Source organism: Metarhizium acridum (assembly GCF_019434415.1).
Source record: "Metarhizium acridum strain ARSEF 324 chromosome Unknown scaffold_13, whole genome shotgun sequence".
Lineage (NCBI taxonomy): Eukaryota > Fungi > Ascomycota > Sordariomycetes > Hypocreales > Clavicipitaceae > Metarhizium > Metarhizium acridum.
In genome coordinates this window covers 3,835,365-3,850,589 of record NW_027094016.1, presented here as the reverse complement: position 1 = coordinate 3,850,589, position 15,225 = coordinate 3,835,365, and the positions used below count along the sequence as shown (strand labels likewise).

Below are 15,225 nucleotides of genomic sequence, written 5' to 3'. Positions count from 1 at the left end.
TTAGATTTATAATTAATTATTTAAGCTTTTTAAAAATTGAAAATGTAGTTTTCTTGTCAATGCTCTGTTCGCAGTCCTGCTATTGCAGCCTGGTTAGACCTGGCGCGTGCTCAAACCAGCGTACTCATCTACTAGGTACCTACCTAGGTAGGTAGTAGGTAACTATACGGCGCTCAAACCGTGCTAGGAATCGGGAGTCGAGCAGGGGCCTCTTTTGAGGTTATGTATTTGCTTGCAAGCGTTGGAAGACAGGATCTAGAAGCTCAAACAATGGATACGTGACTTGTCTCGGCCTCTGTGTGTACCGCATTGGGCGATTTTCAACCGCGGCAGGGAGAACAATGGGGCTTGTCTGAAGTTCGGAGTACGGAGTACTGAGTACTGGAGGTCAATCGATTGGCTCTCTGATTCGTTTCGCACGGTTGTGATCCTTGGGCTACGATACGCGTGAGACAGACCCTCTAGCGTGTGCCTCCACGCGGGCTGCAAAAAAGGCCGCACACCTGTGTGTGTGGTTGTGGGTGCGGGGTGTGCGGCCTTTTTTGCAACCCGCGTGGCCTCTTGATGAAGTGAATGGCTTGAGAGAACGTAGACGCGAGCGACCACACGCCGTTAGCTTGGTCTTACTGCGGTGATACCCACAACCTACTTAAGTACCTAGGTAGGTACTTATAGTGCCTTGCAAGAGGGTCTGCATATGCACCTCTCAGGTTGAGTAAGTGCCCCAAGTCTCGAATCAGACACAAAGCGCATGGCCAGGATTTCCTTCTTTTTCTTCTTTTGCCTCCCCAGATGGTGCCTACGTACGTGGTAAATGCAACCTATTCTATATGCTTGATCTTGTGATTAATGATACCTTCTTGGGTACACTGATTGGCAATGACGTTTACGGAGCATCTGGCCCCTGGGCTCTTCAATTTTGACAGCCAGGCTGCGGCATGCCGCCTCTTGTATGTACAAAAGATGTGATGTGGCGAGATGTGCCCGCAAATGGCCTTGGACATTGGAACCAGCTTAACAGCCCAGCCACCCAGCGCCGTGAGGACTAACTGCTGCTCCGTATTATAATAGCATGATAAACTAAAATAGTTCATACTAATTGATCGGGTTGTGCCTGGGATTTACGCGTCGTAAGGCAATCTCCCCATGCAACTTGTCTCCTGGCGGCTCTGCAGGACGGGGCTTCTTGCATGAGGTCATTAAACTACACCCACTTGTTATGCACTTCAGTCATCCGCAAATGGCTCGACAAAGCTGCAGACCCGCCATGGCTTGTTAGTCTGGCATGTTTCTCGCTCGTGGCGGTCAGCATTTGCTGAGGAGGGAAAAAATTGACCGGTAGTTCACGACCTCAGAACCCAGGACAAGGGTGTCTCGGCCCCCAGAGCCGTCAGGTACGAAATGTGAGCTGTAGCATGTTGGCGCTAAGACGCGATCCGACAATACGGAAGTATTGGTCTGTTTATCTGCACGCTGATGGGGGAAGATGGTATTGCATTGTCCTAATTGCGACCAATTGGCCAGGACCAGTTGACGTCTCGACCTTTCTGTGCTATTGCATTGCCGAGTCCTGCCATGACTGACTGTCCACTCAACCGATCTAATCTCGCGCTGACCTCTTCCTTCGTTCTTTCCGTTCTTCTTTATCTCAGTTTCGTAACGTCTTGGTCTAACGCTCCTTCCTTCGCTGTCTTCCCTCTACTGAACGTCTTTCGTTTCATACATTCATTTGCACCGGTTCTCATTTCATACTAATTTGCTTCTTTCCTGCTAATAATTATGCTTTCGTAAAGCTCTGTACTCCCAGATGCTTTAGCGATTCACCAACCAGGCCGCATTTTCTTCGACTGGGCCTCGTCTAATCACCTTTACGACCACTGTCTAATAGTCCCCGCGACTCAAAATTCCTCGGCTCTAATACCACACAGCCTTTTGCCATAGGTGTGGACATCAAACTCCGTTTAGGATTTAAGACCTATACCTATTTGACCTAATATCGAGCTAAACCGCGCTTGAATCAGACCTTGAACTCGAACTTTGAGATCCAGTTAACGTGATCTCCACCGATTGCCAATAGCGAGTGATTCAAGACTATCGAGTCTGTGTGAAAGCATCTTTCAGTCGCATGGTTTCAGCTTTGCTCGGATTGTCGTTTTTCTTTTGAATTCTCAGGACGTCTCTGCCTCTCTTGAACTCAGTTTCTGCAATTGTAGGTATGGGATCGGATTGCCTTCGGAAAATAGCCTCTGGTACTTAGCATGGCGAGGCTACGACCTACACTACCGGACGGGAGGCTTAGGAATCGGCAGTCTGTTGTCGACCCTTCCCGATTGCAGATCCGTGTTGTGCCTTATAGTCCACCACGAATCAGTTTGGATGGCTCAACACCCTCTCGTCCAGCGTCATATGTTGAAGTTTCGCCTAAGCAGCCTCCTTTGGCTTTCTGCCAAGACAGGGAAAATCAACCGAAGGATGATATTGGCGGTAGTCTGTGCCTATCACAGGTTAAATCCCAACTTCAGGACTCAACTGGTCCTGACCCTCTCATGGACCTCACAAACGAAACCGCTGACTCGGTCGATCACGTCAAAAAAGTTGAAAACTGGGGTGCTGTGTCTCCAACGACGATCCCTGCCTCACCTTCGCCTTCTTATCGCCCTTCCAGAAGGACTATTGCAGTCAATTCCGACAAGACTTTCTCTCTTCTACCACAATCCTGTTCTGCCTCTGCGACCGATGGGCTGCGATCTCCACGCCAGTCGTCGACAGCCCCAAGCTCCTCGGCAGATAGGACTATTTCTGGAACTTTTGTTGACGATCAGCCAAGCTCTCCTCTCACTCCGCCCCAAGAACTTTCTCGGCCGCCATCCTCGTTCTGCTCGTCGCCATTTCCTGCCAGCCTTACCGCTGCCTCCTCACCCTGTAACTATACGCTGCTTGGCGGTGTGCGGAAGGTCCCAGATAGTGATGGAGGCGGCAAGGCCAAGGCTTTGTCCATTCCTTCCCTCCCAGTAGAGCGGGATCTGCAGGCAGCCTTTGTAGGATCACGCCCATCAGCCAGTGGTTATACTCAGTCGGGGATGTTGTCTTCGAAACAATCCTTTCCTTCTGAATCAGCCTCCACGTTATCTGAGAGGTCTAACTACAAGACATTTGTCAGTGAGTCGCCTTATCATGGCCCAGATTGGCATCCTGAAGCAGCCGACGACTCGAATGCGAATTGTTCTGTGCTCTCGTCAAGCCATTCTAATTTTGAGATCATTGGTGAAACTTGTTCTGAACAATCTTTGGAGAATCATTCCAACTCGGATACCAATGACAGCAACAGAAACTACGTATTACATGGAGACTTCTCGTCATCACCTCCTGCCGCGGTGGCTTCCAGGTCTGTGTTGAAGACAGAGTATTCAAGGGAAAGTCTAGTCGTGGCACCGCTGAGGCCCAGCAAGCGGTTCTTCTCTGATCAAGCTACAGTGTCTCGTCAGAAGTCTAGAGACTCTATTCGGACGGGATCTCTCACCTCGATCTCGAGTGCTTTCGTTGAAGAAGCTGCCCGGTCATTGTTCGCTGGCAGCTCTGTGATTACATCGCACAGCGGTGGTTTCCGTCACACCTCGCTTCAACGGAATACCACCATCGGACCTGGGAATCGCCATCAGAACTTATCGCATCACAATCATTGGAGTACCACTCTATCTCCCATACTATCCGAGAGTGACAGGGGGAGTTCCGTGCCTTCGTTGGCTTTTACTCACACCACGGTTGGAGACCACCGTCTCCAGAGCCAATCCTTCGACGTAGGTACACCAGACCTACCACGCCATGATGGTCAACCGAACGTTGAAGCATGGATGGAACTTCCGCCTCCTGCTAGTTACAGGGTTTGGAATCGGGATGTCAATAACAGCAGCTTGCGACTAATTCGAGACCAAGACGAGCACGGAGACGGACTCGCTGAGCTCGAAGAGCTTCAGCGACGCCCATCTCGAACAAAGCTTCATAGCTATCTATCGAGTTTCCCCTCCGATCGGAATCTTCGTTCATCTGGTAGTTCTCGAAGTAATAGCTTCAGTCGTTGTCACATTCCCGCTTGGGCCAGGTAAGCCGGCATGGCAGAAGCTAGGATTCTGCTCTTGGATTTGACCATCATCGATCAGCTAATGTGTGCTAGGCTATATTATGGTAGCGGTGAACGTCGTTTCCTGACTATCCAACACTCCTCTGATTCTCTGTTTTCGGAGTTCAGCGCAGGTGTCCATAGCAGCCCATTGATCAACCGCTCCCCGAGCACAAAACGCTTCACTCTAGCTACTCAGCTTCCTCGTCAGCGTCAACCACCTCCAGCGCCATGCGAAGCTCCGCCAGCATCACAGTCAAATGGACCAGTAGCATGTCCTCCGCTCAACATGGTGTGCCGCATTAAGAAGCAGACATCTAGCATATGGTCACCACACCTAAGGCGAGACAGAAGGTCCCGAAGATACAACCTCTGGCGACCACCGTCTTCGGTCTGGATTAAAGAAGAACATACCTCTCGACGGAGCAACATCCAGGCAATAATGTTCGTTTCGGGTTTTGTTTTCCCTTTCGGTAAGAATGAGCTCATCTTTAACATAATTGTTTCTACAGCTAAACTCGATTCTAGCTTGGATGATCGCGTCATTTCTTCCCCTGCCACCAACAGCCGAGGCAGATATGAAGGAGAAGAATCATAGCACAGGCCATCTAGACCTAGAGCAAGGAAGAAGCGGTTCTAAACTGGGGCAGGACAGTAATAACTGCTACAATAAAGTTAAATGGTGGAGAAGCCTCAATCGATATATGTCCTTCATCGGCCTACTCTTGGTTGGAGCCGCTGTTGCTCTCATCGTTACCAGTACACAACAGCGGAAGCTCTAGTGGCGGGCTTTCCGTTGGCTTTCCCTTACTACACATGCGCCCCTCGTTACCAATGAACATGGTTCTTCTATTTCTTGCTTTCACATTCCCCAGCTTCTTCAAAATTCTTCCTGGACCCCTGGCATAGTTTTCTCATCTCTCGTCACACATCACTTCCTTTGCCACAAAATTGTCGACTAGGGCCCATATACGGCAATCTTGGCAACGGAACCTTTCCAGCCTTTCCCTTGTCGAAATGCACATATTTTCTCTATGTTAATTAATATCTTGCTCTGTCTATCACTGTTTTGATTTCAGTACCTACCTACCCCCCGCCCCTAGATCTCTTATTTTTTTTTGGCGCAAGACATTCATGTATTACGATTTGAGCTTTGAACGATAAGGATACATGTCTAAGATATGACATGATTTGAACGCGACACCTAACTGACGACCCGGATTTAAAATTCTTTGGATTAAAGCGATCTGCATACAAGATAGGAGACGAACAATATATACGCCGGAGACGCTGACGCTAATTCATGTAATGATTTTGGTGTACACCAAGCAAAATGTATAGTAAGGAAAAGCGCTCGTTGCAGAGCAAATTCTAGTTTGTTATGGACATTCATGCAAAACACTATGGTGTTTTCTTCTGTCGTGCTTCCACCTCAGCCCTGATTTCCGCCATGGCCTCTGTCACGTCACGCTCGGGATCTTTCGATATTCCCAGAATGGGGTCTTTGCCAGTAAGACTATCGGTACTGGCTGACCGAACTAGCTTCACACTTGCCTTACCCTGGCGCTTCTCTAACTCTGCTTTCAATACCGCCCCGCCTGGCGAGGCAAAAAATACAAGACCTATCACAGTCCAAGCAGCGCCGTAGAAGTAAACACGAGACCACGCGCGGATGGAATCCGCAAAGGTGAGGACGAGGAACGGCGTCGTGGCAAATGAAAAGGTGAGCTGAGTTACAATGAAGCTGGCGGCATCGTAGTACTTCTTTTTCGGGGACGGTCCACCAGTGATGGCATCGAGGAAGAAGGGGCGAACTAGGCGTCGGAAATCTGTCACACACTTCAGTACCAAGTTGATGATTTCCATGCGGGTATTAGAGGCCTTCAATCTCACACAGAGGCTACGTAGTGTGGATCGCGTGATCACTTACTCTTGGCAGCTGTTTGAATGAGACTAGCAAGGACAAATGTTAAGTAGTAACCGGGATAGAAACCATGCCAGAAGGCGCTGGTCACAAATGTCATCATGCTAGCCCGAAATCCTGGCTTCTTCCCCCTTGGCGTGACTCTAAGATATACGTAATTCCGGAGCCAGCTGTTTGTATTCTTATTCCATCCAGCTAAATAGCCGCGAGGATTTTGTGCAGTCTCGACCGTCCAAGGATCAACGTTCTGCAGGCGATTCCAAAAAACCTTCCCTGTGATGGGGTCGACTCCGTTATATCCTAACCCAGCAAGGATACAGGATCCTTCCGTTAACGTCCAAACTCCATAATATTTCAGTCTAGCTACCAAGTTGACCATGTACATGATCCAAATTCGGCGCCATAGGTCATGGTGCATGTATGTGTCCACAAGCAGCTGCTCATGACCATACCTCGCAGACAAAACGACGAACAGGCTAATCCAGAAGAGTCCGAGAAAGGCCTTGGAGGTGGCCGGAGTGCCGCTGCGCGGAATTTTTCTTTTCTTCCTAGAAGGAGGTTTCTTCGACGGATCGACATTGGGCGGCATATCAAACATCGAGGTATCGATCCATCGTCGATAATCAACATAATCAAAAGCCGGCCCAGCAAATAGGGAAGGGAAGAATAAAGTATATCCTGCATAATCCAAGATGCTGGGGAGCTCACACAGCGCTCGATCTTTCTGAAAATCTGATAAGATTTCGTCGGGTAGCTGGCCATCGGCAACATTCCAGCAGAAGGCGCTCAGCTTCATCACCAAAACCATTTGCGCGCCGGTGATGTCGACTGTAGAAGGGCTGTTCGCGGCTTGGCGTCGGATATGGCTGATTGACATGTGGCCCATGACGAACATGAAGCCAACCCATGGCATGTAGTGGCTGTTCTTCATGTATTTGGCAATCAGGTACACACCGCCTGCGCTGAAAGCTAGTGTTGAGAGGCCGTCCCAAAGATCAAATAGGCCTATCAGATAAAAAATGGACGTCCTGGCAAGCAAGAAGATTGGTTAGCAGATCGACCGAGGTTGGAGAACGGAGGACGCAAAGAGCGACCAAGGAGAGTTTACCCTATTATGAACAGGTTCTTGCGATACGGCTTTGCATCAGGCACACGCTTAAGGAGTCCTGCCAGAGGATACGACAGTATAAAGGAAAAAATGAGCTTAACTAGTTCGAGGTGAGGTCAGGAAAAAAGAGTCGGGCGTGGCGGAGGTGGTAGGGAACTGGCTCACGTTCGTCTGGCGATGCTCCGAGTTTCTTCGAAACCACTTCAAAGGCTGATGGCACATTCCAAGTTAGTAAAAGGGGATAAGGGCATATAATGGTCTCGGAGAGAACGTACGATGGTGTAAGAAGCGTAACATCTTGTCCAGACTGGTGCGGTGCCAGCCAAACAAGTCGAACGGTAAGTCACAGCAAACTTCAAAGGGCTTCAATACCACATTGCGCAAGGCAATTTTCCCAGGGGGGGGGGGGGACCAAGAGTATGTTCAATAAAGCAACCAGCTCGTAGCAGGAGGTCCATACAAGACCGTAGTAAAAAGATCAAGTGCTACCGAGGCGTTTGAGGCAAGGTGGCGGCCACAAAGGGCAAGGCAGAAAATGACGTTGGGGAGCTCAACCCATTGGAAGAGCTGTGTGGGTGGAGAGAGTTGTGGTCCTTGCTGGGTGCTCCCTAACATAGCGGCTGCATGGTGGCGTCTCGTCATTGGGGTACCAGACACTACTGACCCAGTGCGAAATGGTAGGCGCACTAACCAAGTGTGGCGCTTTGATGTTGGCTTTGGCACGTTGGCAATATCAAACTATCAATTGGTTTACTTCCAGCCCTTACGGACACACATTTCCATTCGGCAGAGCTCATTTCACTCTGTTTAGTTGTGAACTAGATAAGCGTGAACATGACGAAAATGGTCCTAGCTCCAACGAACAGCCTCGTGTGACCTTGCATAGCCTCGTTCGATTTGGGCGATGCGGCAAATATGCTCTCATTGTATGCATCATCATAGACACGGATGATATCCTTGCCCATGGTGTAGGTCAATTGAACAACACGACCTCGTCGTACGGCATAGCTGCGCTTTCCACTTGGCGGCCATTTGATAACATCTCGAGCTGAGAATAACCACATAATATTTATTTGTCATATACTCTAACAAATTCGTATCGAAAAGTGTATTGTATCGTACAGAAGACTTATCAGCCATTTCCACCTCTACCAAAAGCAGGTGCAAGCTCAGAAGCCGTCATCTCAAGAATTTGCGGCGTCTCGGCTGCTCTGAGAGCTGGCGCTCATGGGCGGGCGGCTAGTTGGAAGGGAGTCTTTTGAACCGTTTGACTGCCGCACTCTAGCCCACGCGTAGACAATGCCACTCACGAATCCAATGACGATGGCCGACACACTGCCGAATGTGACTGGGGCCGCAAAGAAGACTAACCCGCTGATGGCGATGGGCAGCTTGTTGAGGGCTCCCACCATTGAGTACGTCGTGGATGATGTGACTCTGATGCACCACGCAGAGCAGTACGAAATAAATATTGCTGCTAATCCAGAGTAAACCATGCCGATAATTATCCGGTTACGCGATTCGTCAGGGAAGTTCTTGGCGAAGTTGGTACCCGACCAATCTTCTGCCAGTAGCGAACATATGAAGAGGACTGGGATCGTTAACAAATTATTATAATACATGGCTGTTTCGTCAACGGTTAGTTTGCTTCTCTGAGATTGTCTTTTCTGGAGGCGCTCCGGCCTCCGGGGTCTTAGGAAACGGCACTTACTATCCCAGTCTTTGAAGTTCATCTTCTTGATCACTTTGCGCATGCCCAGCACATAGGATGCGGTGCAAAAGACATTCAGCCCCATCCATGCGTACCCAGCATTCAGAGTAGACATGGCTACCGAGGAGTCAGCATGTCCAAAGTCGCCAGCAATCGCACTCTGTATATCTGCCCAAGCAGCAACCACGGAACTGAGAACCATAAGCCCAAACGATAACAGGGCAAGCGGAGTCACGCTGCCACCAAACCACAAAACTTCGCCATAGGCGATGACGATGATGGTCAAGTTCTTGAAGATCGTGTATACCGGAACAGAAAGAAACTGTAATGCTTTGGTGCTAGTATAGATCATACCGACGAGGAGGAGCGAGATCGGGAACCCTGCACGTCATATTCAACCTATCAGTCCCATGTTCGTATTCATCACGAGTATTGCAGAGACGTATCACCAACATTTTCTAGCCTTGTTCTGATCAAAGGGTGCGAGATTTCGGATCAGTCCGAAAGATTTGCAGGCCGAAATGGCCGCGATGCAAACAACTGCCTATGCGATATGAGTATTCCACATCATCCCAGACATTTCCCACACCATCTGGAGTCTGGAGAGGAAGGTCGCAATACCTGGACGGCAAGATAGAAAAAATTCAGATTCCAAAACGTTCCCGATACCACATACTTGTTTACAACAGTCATACTGATAGAAGAGAAACAATATGCCACGACGGAGAGCGGAGGACTGTTGTCCAACTTTGACAACGACTGGCTGATTTCATTTTGCCCGCGGGTTCTCGATGGAATGGCCTTGGTCGTGAAAGCCTCCTTCTCATTTCCAGCAAAGCCCCCATCGGATATCTGCACAATAAAATCCTCGTTCTTCTTGTCGCCCATTTTGACAGTAACGGTCAACCAAGTCGTGCGTTCGTCTCGCGAGGATAATGTCGTCGTGGAGCGTGGAGATCCGTTGGACAGATGCTCTATCACGAAGAAGTACACACACCGTCTGCAAAACTAATGAGTGAAATGAAAAAGAAACAATGCCACAAATCGTGAACGAAGATCCTAGATACAAGTCGCCATGACAGGTTTCGTGAGCAACTCTTCTTCATACCCACTAACCCCTTTGACTCGGGCGACTGAATTGGGGTGTGCGATCGATATGCAATATACGCATAATATGCAGTTATACGAGCGCGCATCACAGGGGCAGTTATGACAAGGGAAGCCTATCAAAGAAAAAGAAGAAAAAGAAGAAAATATGAAAATATATTAGCTTGGTAGAAAATTTTTCCCTTTGTACTAATCATAATTGCTAACAGCATTCAGTGGTAGTAAACTCGTTTTTATTTATTTTCAATTGTGCTCTCCACACATTTTTTTTTTTTTTTACATTTTTTTTAGGGGTTAGATAAGCGCGACAGCGCATATAGACAACTAACTGGGCGACTACTGTGGTGATATAATATTACATGCCTTTTAAAAAATAAAGAAAATAAAAAGAAAAGGCCTAAAAACAGTGAGCATTAAAAAAAAAAGGACAAATAACGTTCTGCATGTCTCCGAAGCTTAGGGGGTGTCGACATTAAAAGGGGGCTTTTTTTAAAAAAAAAAAATGAAAAAAAAATGAAGAGAAAAAAGAAGCCAGATTGCGCATCTACTAACACTGTAATTTAGCCGTACCAACCTTTTCAAGTGAATTATGCTGGATTTACATACGGCTTATTTCTTGTGTTATAAATTAAAGGGGGTTTTTTTTTTTTAAAAAAAAAAAAATAATAACTAATCTTTGAAGCAAAGGCCGCTTTGAGTTGTGGCAGAAGTATCGATCGATCCGTAGAAAATGCACACCCATGGTTTGGAGCCTTGTAGCTAAAGGGGAATTGCCGAACAACTTCAGCAATCTCACTCGCTACCTCCTCGACCAGCATCTTCCTCGTTCGATCTCCTCCTGTACGCTTTGGCTATGGACGACCATGACGCGACCCCGAACAGTTTACGGCACGGCGCCATCTTCGACAGATATCTCCCGGAAGGCTACTCCGCTGACCCAGAAGTGAGCTTATCGTCTCAGCCCACAGTAGAAAGCACGGCGGAACATGGACGAAGCGTGGAACAGGCCTCGGAGTCATCGACGACGAAGGCCTTGCCTGGGGGTAATATCGCCGAATCATCATCAACTAACCCGGATGACATATCGGCAGAGAATCTCGAATCATCGCTCAAGCTACAAGGTGGAGATATTCACCGTGACATGTTCAAGATTAAAGCCCAGGCCAATACACTGCGGCGAGCTGCGACATTCTCCCATCAACCGTCTCCACGTTTAGGCCCGGCTGACGAACACGTACACCACGGCAGGCATCGTCGGAGGTTCAGTGGCACTCTGGTCATTACGAAGAACTTCGTCGATTTTTTGGACCTGTATGGCAGTTTTGCCGGCGAGGATTTAGAAGATGAAGACACATCCGAAGACGAGTCCGCGATTGACGACCATGACATAGAAGAGCCAAACGAACGCCGGCCACTCATTGATCGACCAGCAGCATTCACACGACGACGCAGAAGCTCCAGGCGGTTGGCACGGGAAGGCGACGCTAGCACTGTGAAAACCTTCTTCACACTCCTCAAAGCCTTCATTGGGACCGGCATTATGTTTCTTCCCAAGGCATTTCGTAATGGGGGTATCCTCTTCTCGTCCCTGACGTTGGTGGCTGTATCACTGATCAATTGCCTGTGCTTTCGCCTGTTGCTTGACTGTCGGCAGAGATATGGCGGCGGCTATGGCGAACTCGGAGCGTCCATTGTTGGTCCTAAGTTCCGCAATCTCATTCTTGGCTCGATTGCGTTATCCCAGTTGGGGTTCGTCTGCACCGGATTGATCTTTACTGCAGAAAATCTATATTCCTTCTTGGACGCTGTAACTCAGGGCCACAGAAATGTTAATGTTGGGGTACCGGGTCTGATTGCTCTGCAGCTTCTACCTCTTGTGCCACTGGCCCTCATTCGAAAAATCTCCAAATTAGGGCCCGCTGCCTTACTTGCTGATGTCTTTATTCTTGTCGGCCTTGTATACATTTGGCAATTCGATATACGGGCTTTGGCAACGCATGGAATGGCACCTAGCGTGCAACTCTTCAATCCTTCGGCATTCACTTTGACTATAGGCTCTGCCATCTTCACTTTCGAGGGTATAGGTCTCATCTTGCCCATTCAATCCAGCATGAAGAAACCGGAACAATTCAGTGGGCTACTATACTCTGTGATGTTGCTCATTACAGTCATCTTCACATCAGTCGGTGCCCTTTGTTATGCTACTTTTGGCGAAGAAACGAAGATTCAGATCATTTCGAACTTTCCCCAGGACTCGGTGGTAGTCAATGCGGTGCAATTACTGTACTCTCTTGCCGTCCTAGCAGGCGAGCCTGTTCAGTTGTTTCCAGCCGTACGTATCATTGAAACGTCATTGTTTGGAGAGAGAGCTACTGGCAAGAAGAGTCTTGCCATCAAGTGGCAGAAGAATGCGGCTCGGACCCTGGTAATGGGTCTTTGTGTTGGTATCAGTATCGTTGGTGCCAGTGATTTGGACAAGTTTGTGGCCTTGATTGGAAGTTTTGCATGTGTACCACTTGTATACATCTACCCGGCGTATCTGCATTATAGGGGTATTGCGGAATCTTCATGGGCAAAAACGTTGGACATGGCAGTAATGATTGTGGGCTTGGTTGCCATGCTCTATACCACATCGGTCACTTCTGCCCAATGGATACAAGGCTAGATGGATAGATGTCAGATATCTAGATACATGGCCCCCGCCGAATTCAAGGAATCGAGTTCGATATATCACTTAGTAAATACTCGACGATGAAGATGAAGTACCTAGCACACAAACAAGGCCTAGTTATCAATTGAGTCCCTCACAAGGTCACAATTGGCTTTGGCACCAACAAATTCAATCGACGGTCCCCCTTTGAGTCCTAGATAAGGTCATTTCGCTGAATGACCAAGTCATCCCGTTACCTGGTAGGAACATAGGTAGAAGGCAGGAAGGGTGTTATACACTTTACGATGTATAACAGTTGAGCGCGGCTTGGTCGCAACTAGCTCCTGATAGCTCATATTAAAATATGCCATTACACTAGTACGTACTCCGCACTCTTGTGCACATTTCACTTCTGGCTGGACTACGTGTACTTATCGATCTCAGATATAACCACAAGTTATTCTTTGGACCCCCGTAAACCCTGGCCGCGAGGGTAAAGTGACAGTACAGCCATTAAAAGATAGGTCCCAAAATTAACATGAACTATTAAAAAGTCTAATATATGAAATAAAATTTTTAATAGGCTATTTGCACAGCTGATGAGGTTAGTGATGGTCACCAAAACACCCTTTGCGCTTGCCAGCGGGCTGAGTACGTAGTTCGTGCATGACGCACCCCCGCGTCTTCTTTGTCGGATGTTGGTGATCGGCCCCCACCACTAGCGGCAGCCCGAATACCGTTGACGCCATGCTCGCCCACCACAACTCTCACTAGGACAGGTTATGTCGTCTTATCCCCGCTCTCCACCTATAGATAGTCTTATGACAACTGCGCCTCTCATTCGTGACGCACTACCGTAAGCCGCAAACATTTCGGCCTGACATGTCCGTTACCAGATTCCTCTATGGTTCTTTCTGCTGGCTTCATGTAGCAAAAGTGTGTCGGGATGGGAGACATCTGCAGCACGTTCCCAGCTAGGCTGTAAGTACCTAGGTAGTAGTAATAGTATGCTCGTACAAAAAGAGGGTTTGCTCCTCGTTCTCAAGCAGGCTCTTTAACATAAGCCCGACCTCTCACATGCACGCATTGCCATTTCTCAAGGCTTAACTCAGTCCATATCATCAACTGACACCATTTGACATGGCATTGAGAGGAATGTCTGGGTCCGCCCCATCATTCAGGCAACTGGTCAACGCCTCCTGTAGTACAGTGTCCGCTGTTGTCCCTGGGCGGCTTCACTCAATCCAGCGGGGTGCTTCACATAGCTCAACGAGAAGCTGCAACATCGTTTCTAGTGCAAAGTCTCGCTTACTGCCCGAATTTTCTCTCAAGGACAAAGTAGTGGTTGTGTCCGGTGGTGCTCGAGGACTAGGGCTTATCCAGACGGAGGCCCTGCTCGAAGCAGGCGCAACAGGTATGCATGGCCCTCAGGTCAGCCAAGGAATCGGTTTCGAATTCAATGATATGTATTCAGACACTTTGCTGAACATTTCAAATACTCCTAGTTCACGCTATTGACAGGCTTCCCTCTCCTGCCAATGATCTCAGTTCGGCCTTCTCGGAAGTCTCCCAGAGGGCAAAGGACGAGCTTGGTACTTCTTTAACCTATCACCAAGCAGATGTCAGAGATGTTGCACTTTTAAACAAAATTATGGAAAACATCGCCAACCAGTCCAATCGCCTGGACGGACTTATTGCAGCCGCAGGCATCAATCACGAGACCCAGGCTCTGGAGCATAGCGCCGACGTGGCCAACCGTATTATGAGCATTAACGTTACAGGAGTCTTCATGACAGCGCAAGCAGCCGCTCGTCAAATGGTTCGTCTCAAACAGCCAGGTAGCATTTGCCTCATCGCCAGCATGAGTGGCACTATCGCTAACAAGGGCATGTACGCACCGTAAGTCGTTACTGGAGCAGTTTTCAAGTTTCAGTCCCAAAATTTCGAAGGAGAAACAAATGAGACTCTGTCACGATAGGAGAGAATAACAAAGCGGAATAATAGGGCATACAACGCATCGAAAGCGGCCGTCATTCAGTTATGCAGGAGTCTGGCGGCGGAATGGGGCCAGCACGGCATCAGGGTAAACTCCCTCTCGCCGGGCTATATTATGACACAAATGTTACAGAATCTTTTCGACGACTTCCCCGAGCGCAAGGCCTTATGGCCGACAGAAAACATGCTCAACCGCCTGAGCCTGCCTCATGAGTACCGCGGTGCCGCTGTGTTTCTGCTGAGTGATGCCAGCAGTTTCATGACGGGTAGTGACCTTCGCATCGACGGAGGCCATGCAGCTTGGTGAATTGCCATTGGTTTTGTTTAAAGGCCTGAGAAGCGCCATTTTCTGATTTAACGGGATGTAAGTTGCCTTGGGTGTCAACATAGTGAGAGTGGATTGCAGTTAGTAATCGCAGATGTCTGTTCCAGTGCTCAATGGTTGCACGCGCCTTGTCGGCATACGGCGCAACTCGGTAGTACCCTTCCTTGTTATTGCTTCTAGCTTGTTATGTCGTTCGATGGCATCCGTCCACATAATACTAGATTTGTTTCTAATCATACTGATATTGTCGTATTTCCGAGGGAAAAAAACATGCTATGTATACGAAGC

The 15,225-nt window shown here is 48.5% G+C and overlaps 5 protein-coding genes across 7 annotated transcripts; 3 read left to right on the top strand and 2 right to left on the bottom strand.

Annotated features, from left to right (window-relative positions):
* Positions 1-1,625: 1,625 nt before the first annotated feature.
* Positions 1,626-5,816, top strand: J3458_003752 (uncharacterized protein). The gene is made up of 3 exons (XM_066117939.1): positions 1,626-4,099; positions 4,172-4,590; positions 4,646-5,816. The coding sequence occupies exons 1-3, from the start codon at positions 2,259-2,261 to the stop codon at positions 4,897-4,899; spliced, it is 2,514 nt and encodes an 837-aa protein (XP_065977734.1). The 5' UTR covers positions 1,626-2,258; the 3' UTR covers positions 4,900-5,816.
* On the bottom strand, positions 5,441-7,737 carry ale1_1 (Lysophospholipid acyltransferase). 3 transcript variants are annotated; one of them, XM_066117937.1, is made up of 5 exons: positions 7,425-7,737; positions 7,315-7,359; positions 7,150-7,249; positions 6,048-7,069; positions 5,441-5,946 (listed from the first exon to the last, which is right to left on the bottom strand). In XM_066117937.1, exons 1-5 carry the CDS (start codon positions 7,444-7,446, stop codon positions 5,519-5,521), a joined length of 1,617 nt encoding a protein of 538 aa, XP_065977732.1. In that variant the 5' UTR covers positions 7,447-7,737; the 3' UTR covers positions 5,441-5,518. The 3 variants fall into 3 exon arrangements, with proteins under 3 accessions (XP_065977732.1, XP_007808225.1, XP_065977733.1); XM_007810034.2 differs by having other exon boundaries at positions 7,150-7,359; XM_066117938.1 differs by having other exon boundaries at positions 5,441-7,069.
* A 469-nt stretch (positions 7,738-8,206) lies between these two features.
* On the bottom strand, positions 8,207-10,135 carry VRG4_1 (GDP-mannose transporter into the lumen of the Golgi). The gene is made up of 4 exons (XM_066117936.1): positions 9,482-10,135; positions 9,314-9,404; positions 8,861-9,241; positions 8,207-8,773 (listed from the first exon to the last, which is right to left on the bottom strand). Exons 1-4 carry the CDS (start codon positions 9,746-9,748, stop codon positions 8,334-8,336), a joined length of 1,179 nt encoding a protein of 392 aa, XP_065977731.1. The 5' UTR covers positions 9,749-10,135; the 3' UTR covers positions 8,207-8,333.
* A 685-nt stretch (positions 10,136-10,820) lies between these two features.
* J3458_003749 (uncharacterized protein) lies at positions 10,821-12,632 on the top strand (the record flags this gene model as incomplete). The annotated part of the gene is made up of 1 exon (XM_007810032.1): positions 10,821-12,632. One exon carries the CDS (start codon positions 10,821-10,823, stop codon positions 12,630-12,632), a length of 1,812 nt encoding a protein of 603 aa, XP_007808223.1.
* Positions 12,633-13,143: 511 nt separating this feature from the next.
* J3458_003748 (uncharacterized protein) lies at positions 13,144-15,143 on the top strand. Its single transcript, XM_007810031.2, has 3 exons — positions 13,144-14,031; positions 14,123-14,516; positions 14,622-15,143. Exons 1-3 carry the CDS (start codon positions 13,758-13,760, stop codon positions 14,917-14,919), a joined length of 966 nt encoding a protein of 321 aa, XP_007808222.2. The 5' UTR covers positions 13,144-13,757; the 3' UTR covers positions 14,920-15,143.
* The last annotated feature ends 82 nt before the right edge of the window (positions 15,144-15,225 follow it).

Bases quoted from the DNA above. Each gene is read 5' to 3' on its own strand.
- J3458_003752 (XM_066117939.1), top strand. From the start codon at position 2,259: ATGGCGAGGCTACGACCTACACTACCGGACGGGAGGCTTAGGAATCGG. The intron at 4,100-4,171 runs GTAAGCCGGCAT...AATGTGTGCTAG, and splicing joins CACATTCCCGCTTGGGCCAG to GCTATATTATGGTAGCGGTG. The intron at 4,591-4,645 runs GTAAGAATGAGC...ACTCGATTCTAG, and splicing joins GGGTTTTGTTTTCCCTTTCG to CTTGGATGATCGCGTCATTT.
- ale1_1 (XM_066117937.1), bottom strand. From the start codon at position 7,446: ATGTTACGCTTCTTACACCATC. The intron at 7,360-7,424 runs GTACGTTCTCTC...ATGTGCCATCAG, and splicing joins GTTACGCTTCTTACACCATC to CCTTTGAAGTGGTTTCGAAG. The intron at 7,070-7,149 runs GTAAACTCTCCT...CTTGCTTGCCAG, and splicing joins AAGAACCTGTTCATAATAGG to GACGTCCATTTTTTATCTGA.
- VRG4_1 (XM_066117936.1), bottom strand. From the start codon at position 9,748: ATGGGCGACAAGAAGAACGAGGATTTTATTGTGCAGATATCCGATGGG. The intron at 9,405-9,481 runs GTATTGCGACCT...CATATCGCATAG, and splicing joins TTTTCTATCTTGCCGTCCAG to GCAGTTGTTTGCATCGCGGC. The intron at 8,774-8,860 runs GTAAGTGCCGTT...TTGACGAAACAG, and splicing joins GAACTTCAAAGACTGGGATA to CCATGTATTATAATAATTTG.
- J3458_003748 (XM_007810031.2), top strand. From the start codon at position 13,758: ATGGCATTGAGAGGAATGTCTGGGTCCGCCCCATCATTCAGGCAACTG. The intron at 14,032-14,122 runs GTATGCATGGCC...AAATACTCCTAG, and splicing joins GCTCGAAGCAGGCGCAACAG to TTCACGCTATTGACAGGCTT. The intron at 14,517-14,621 runs GTAAGTCGTTAC...GCGGAATAATAG, and splicing joins AACAAGGGCATGTACGCACC to GGCATACAACGCATCGAAAG.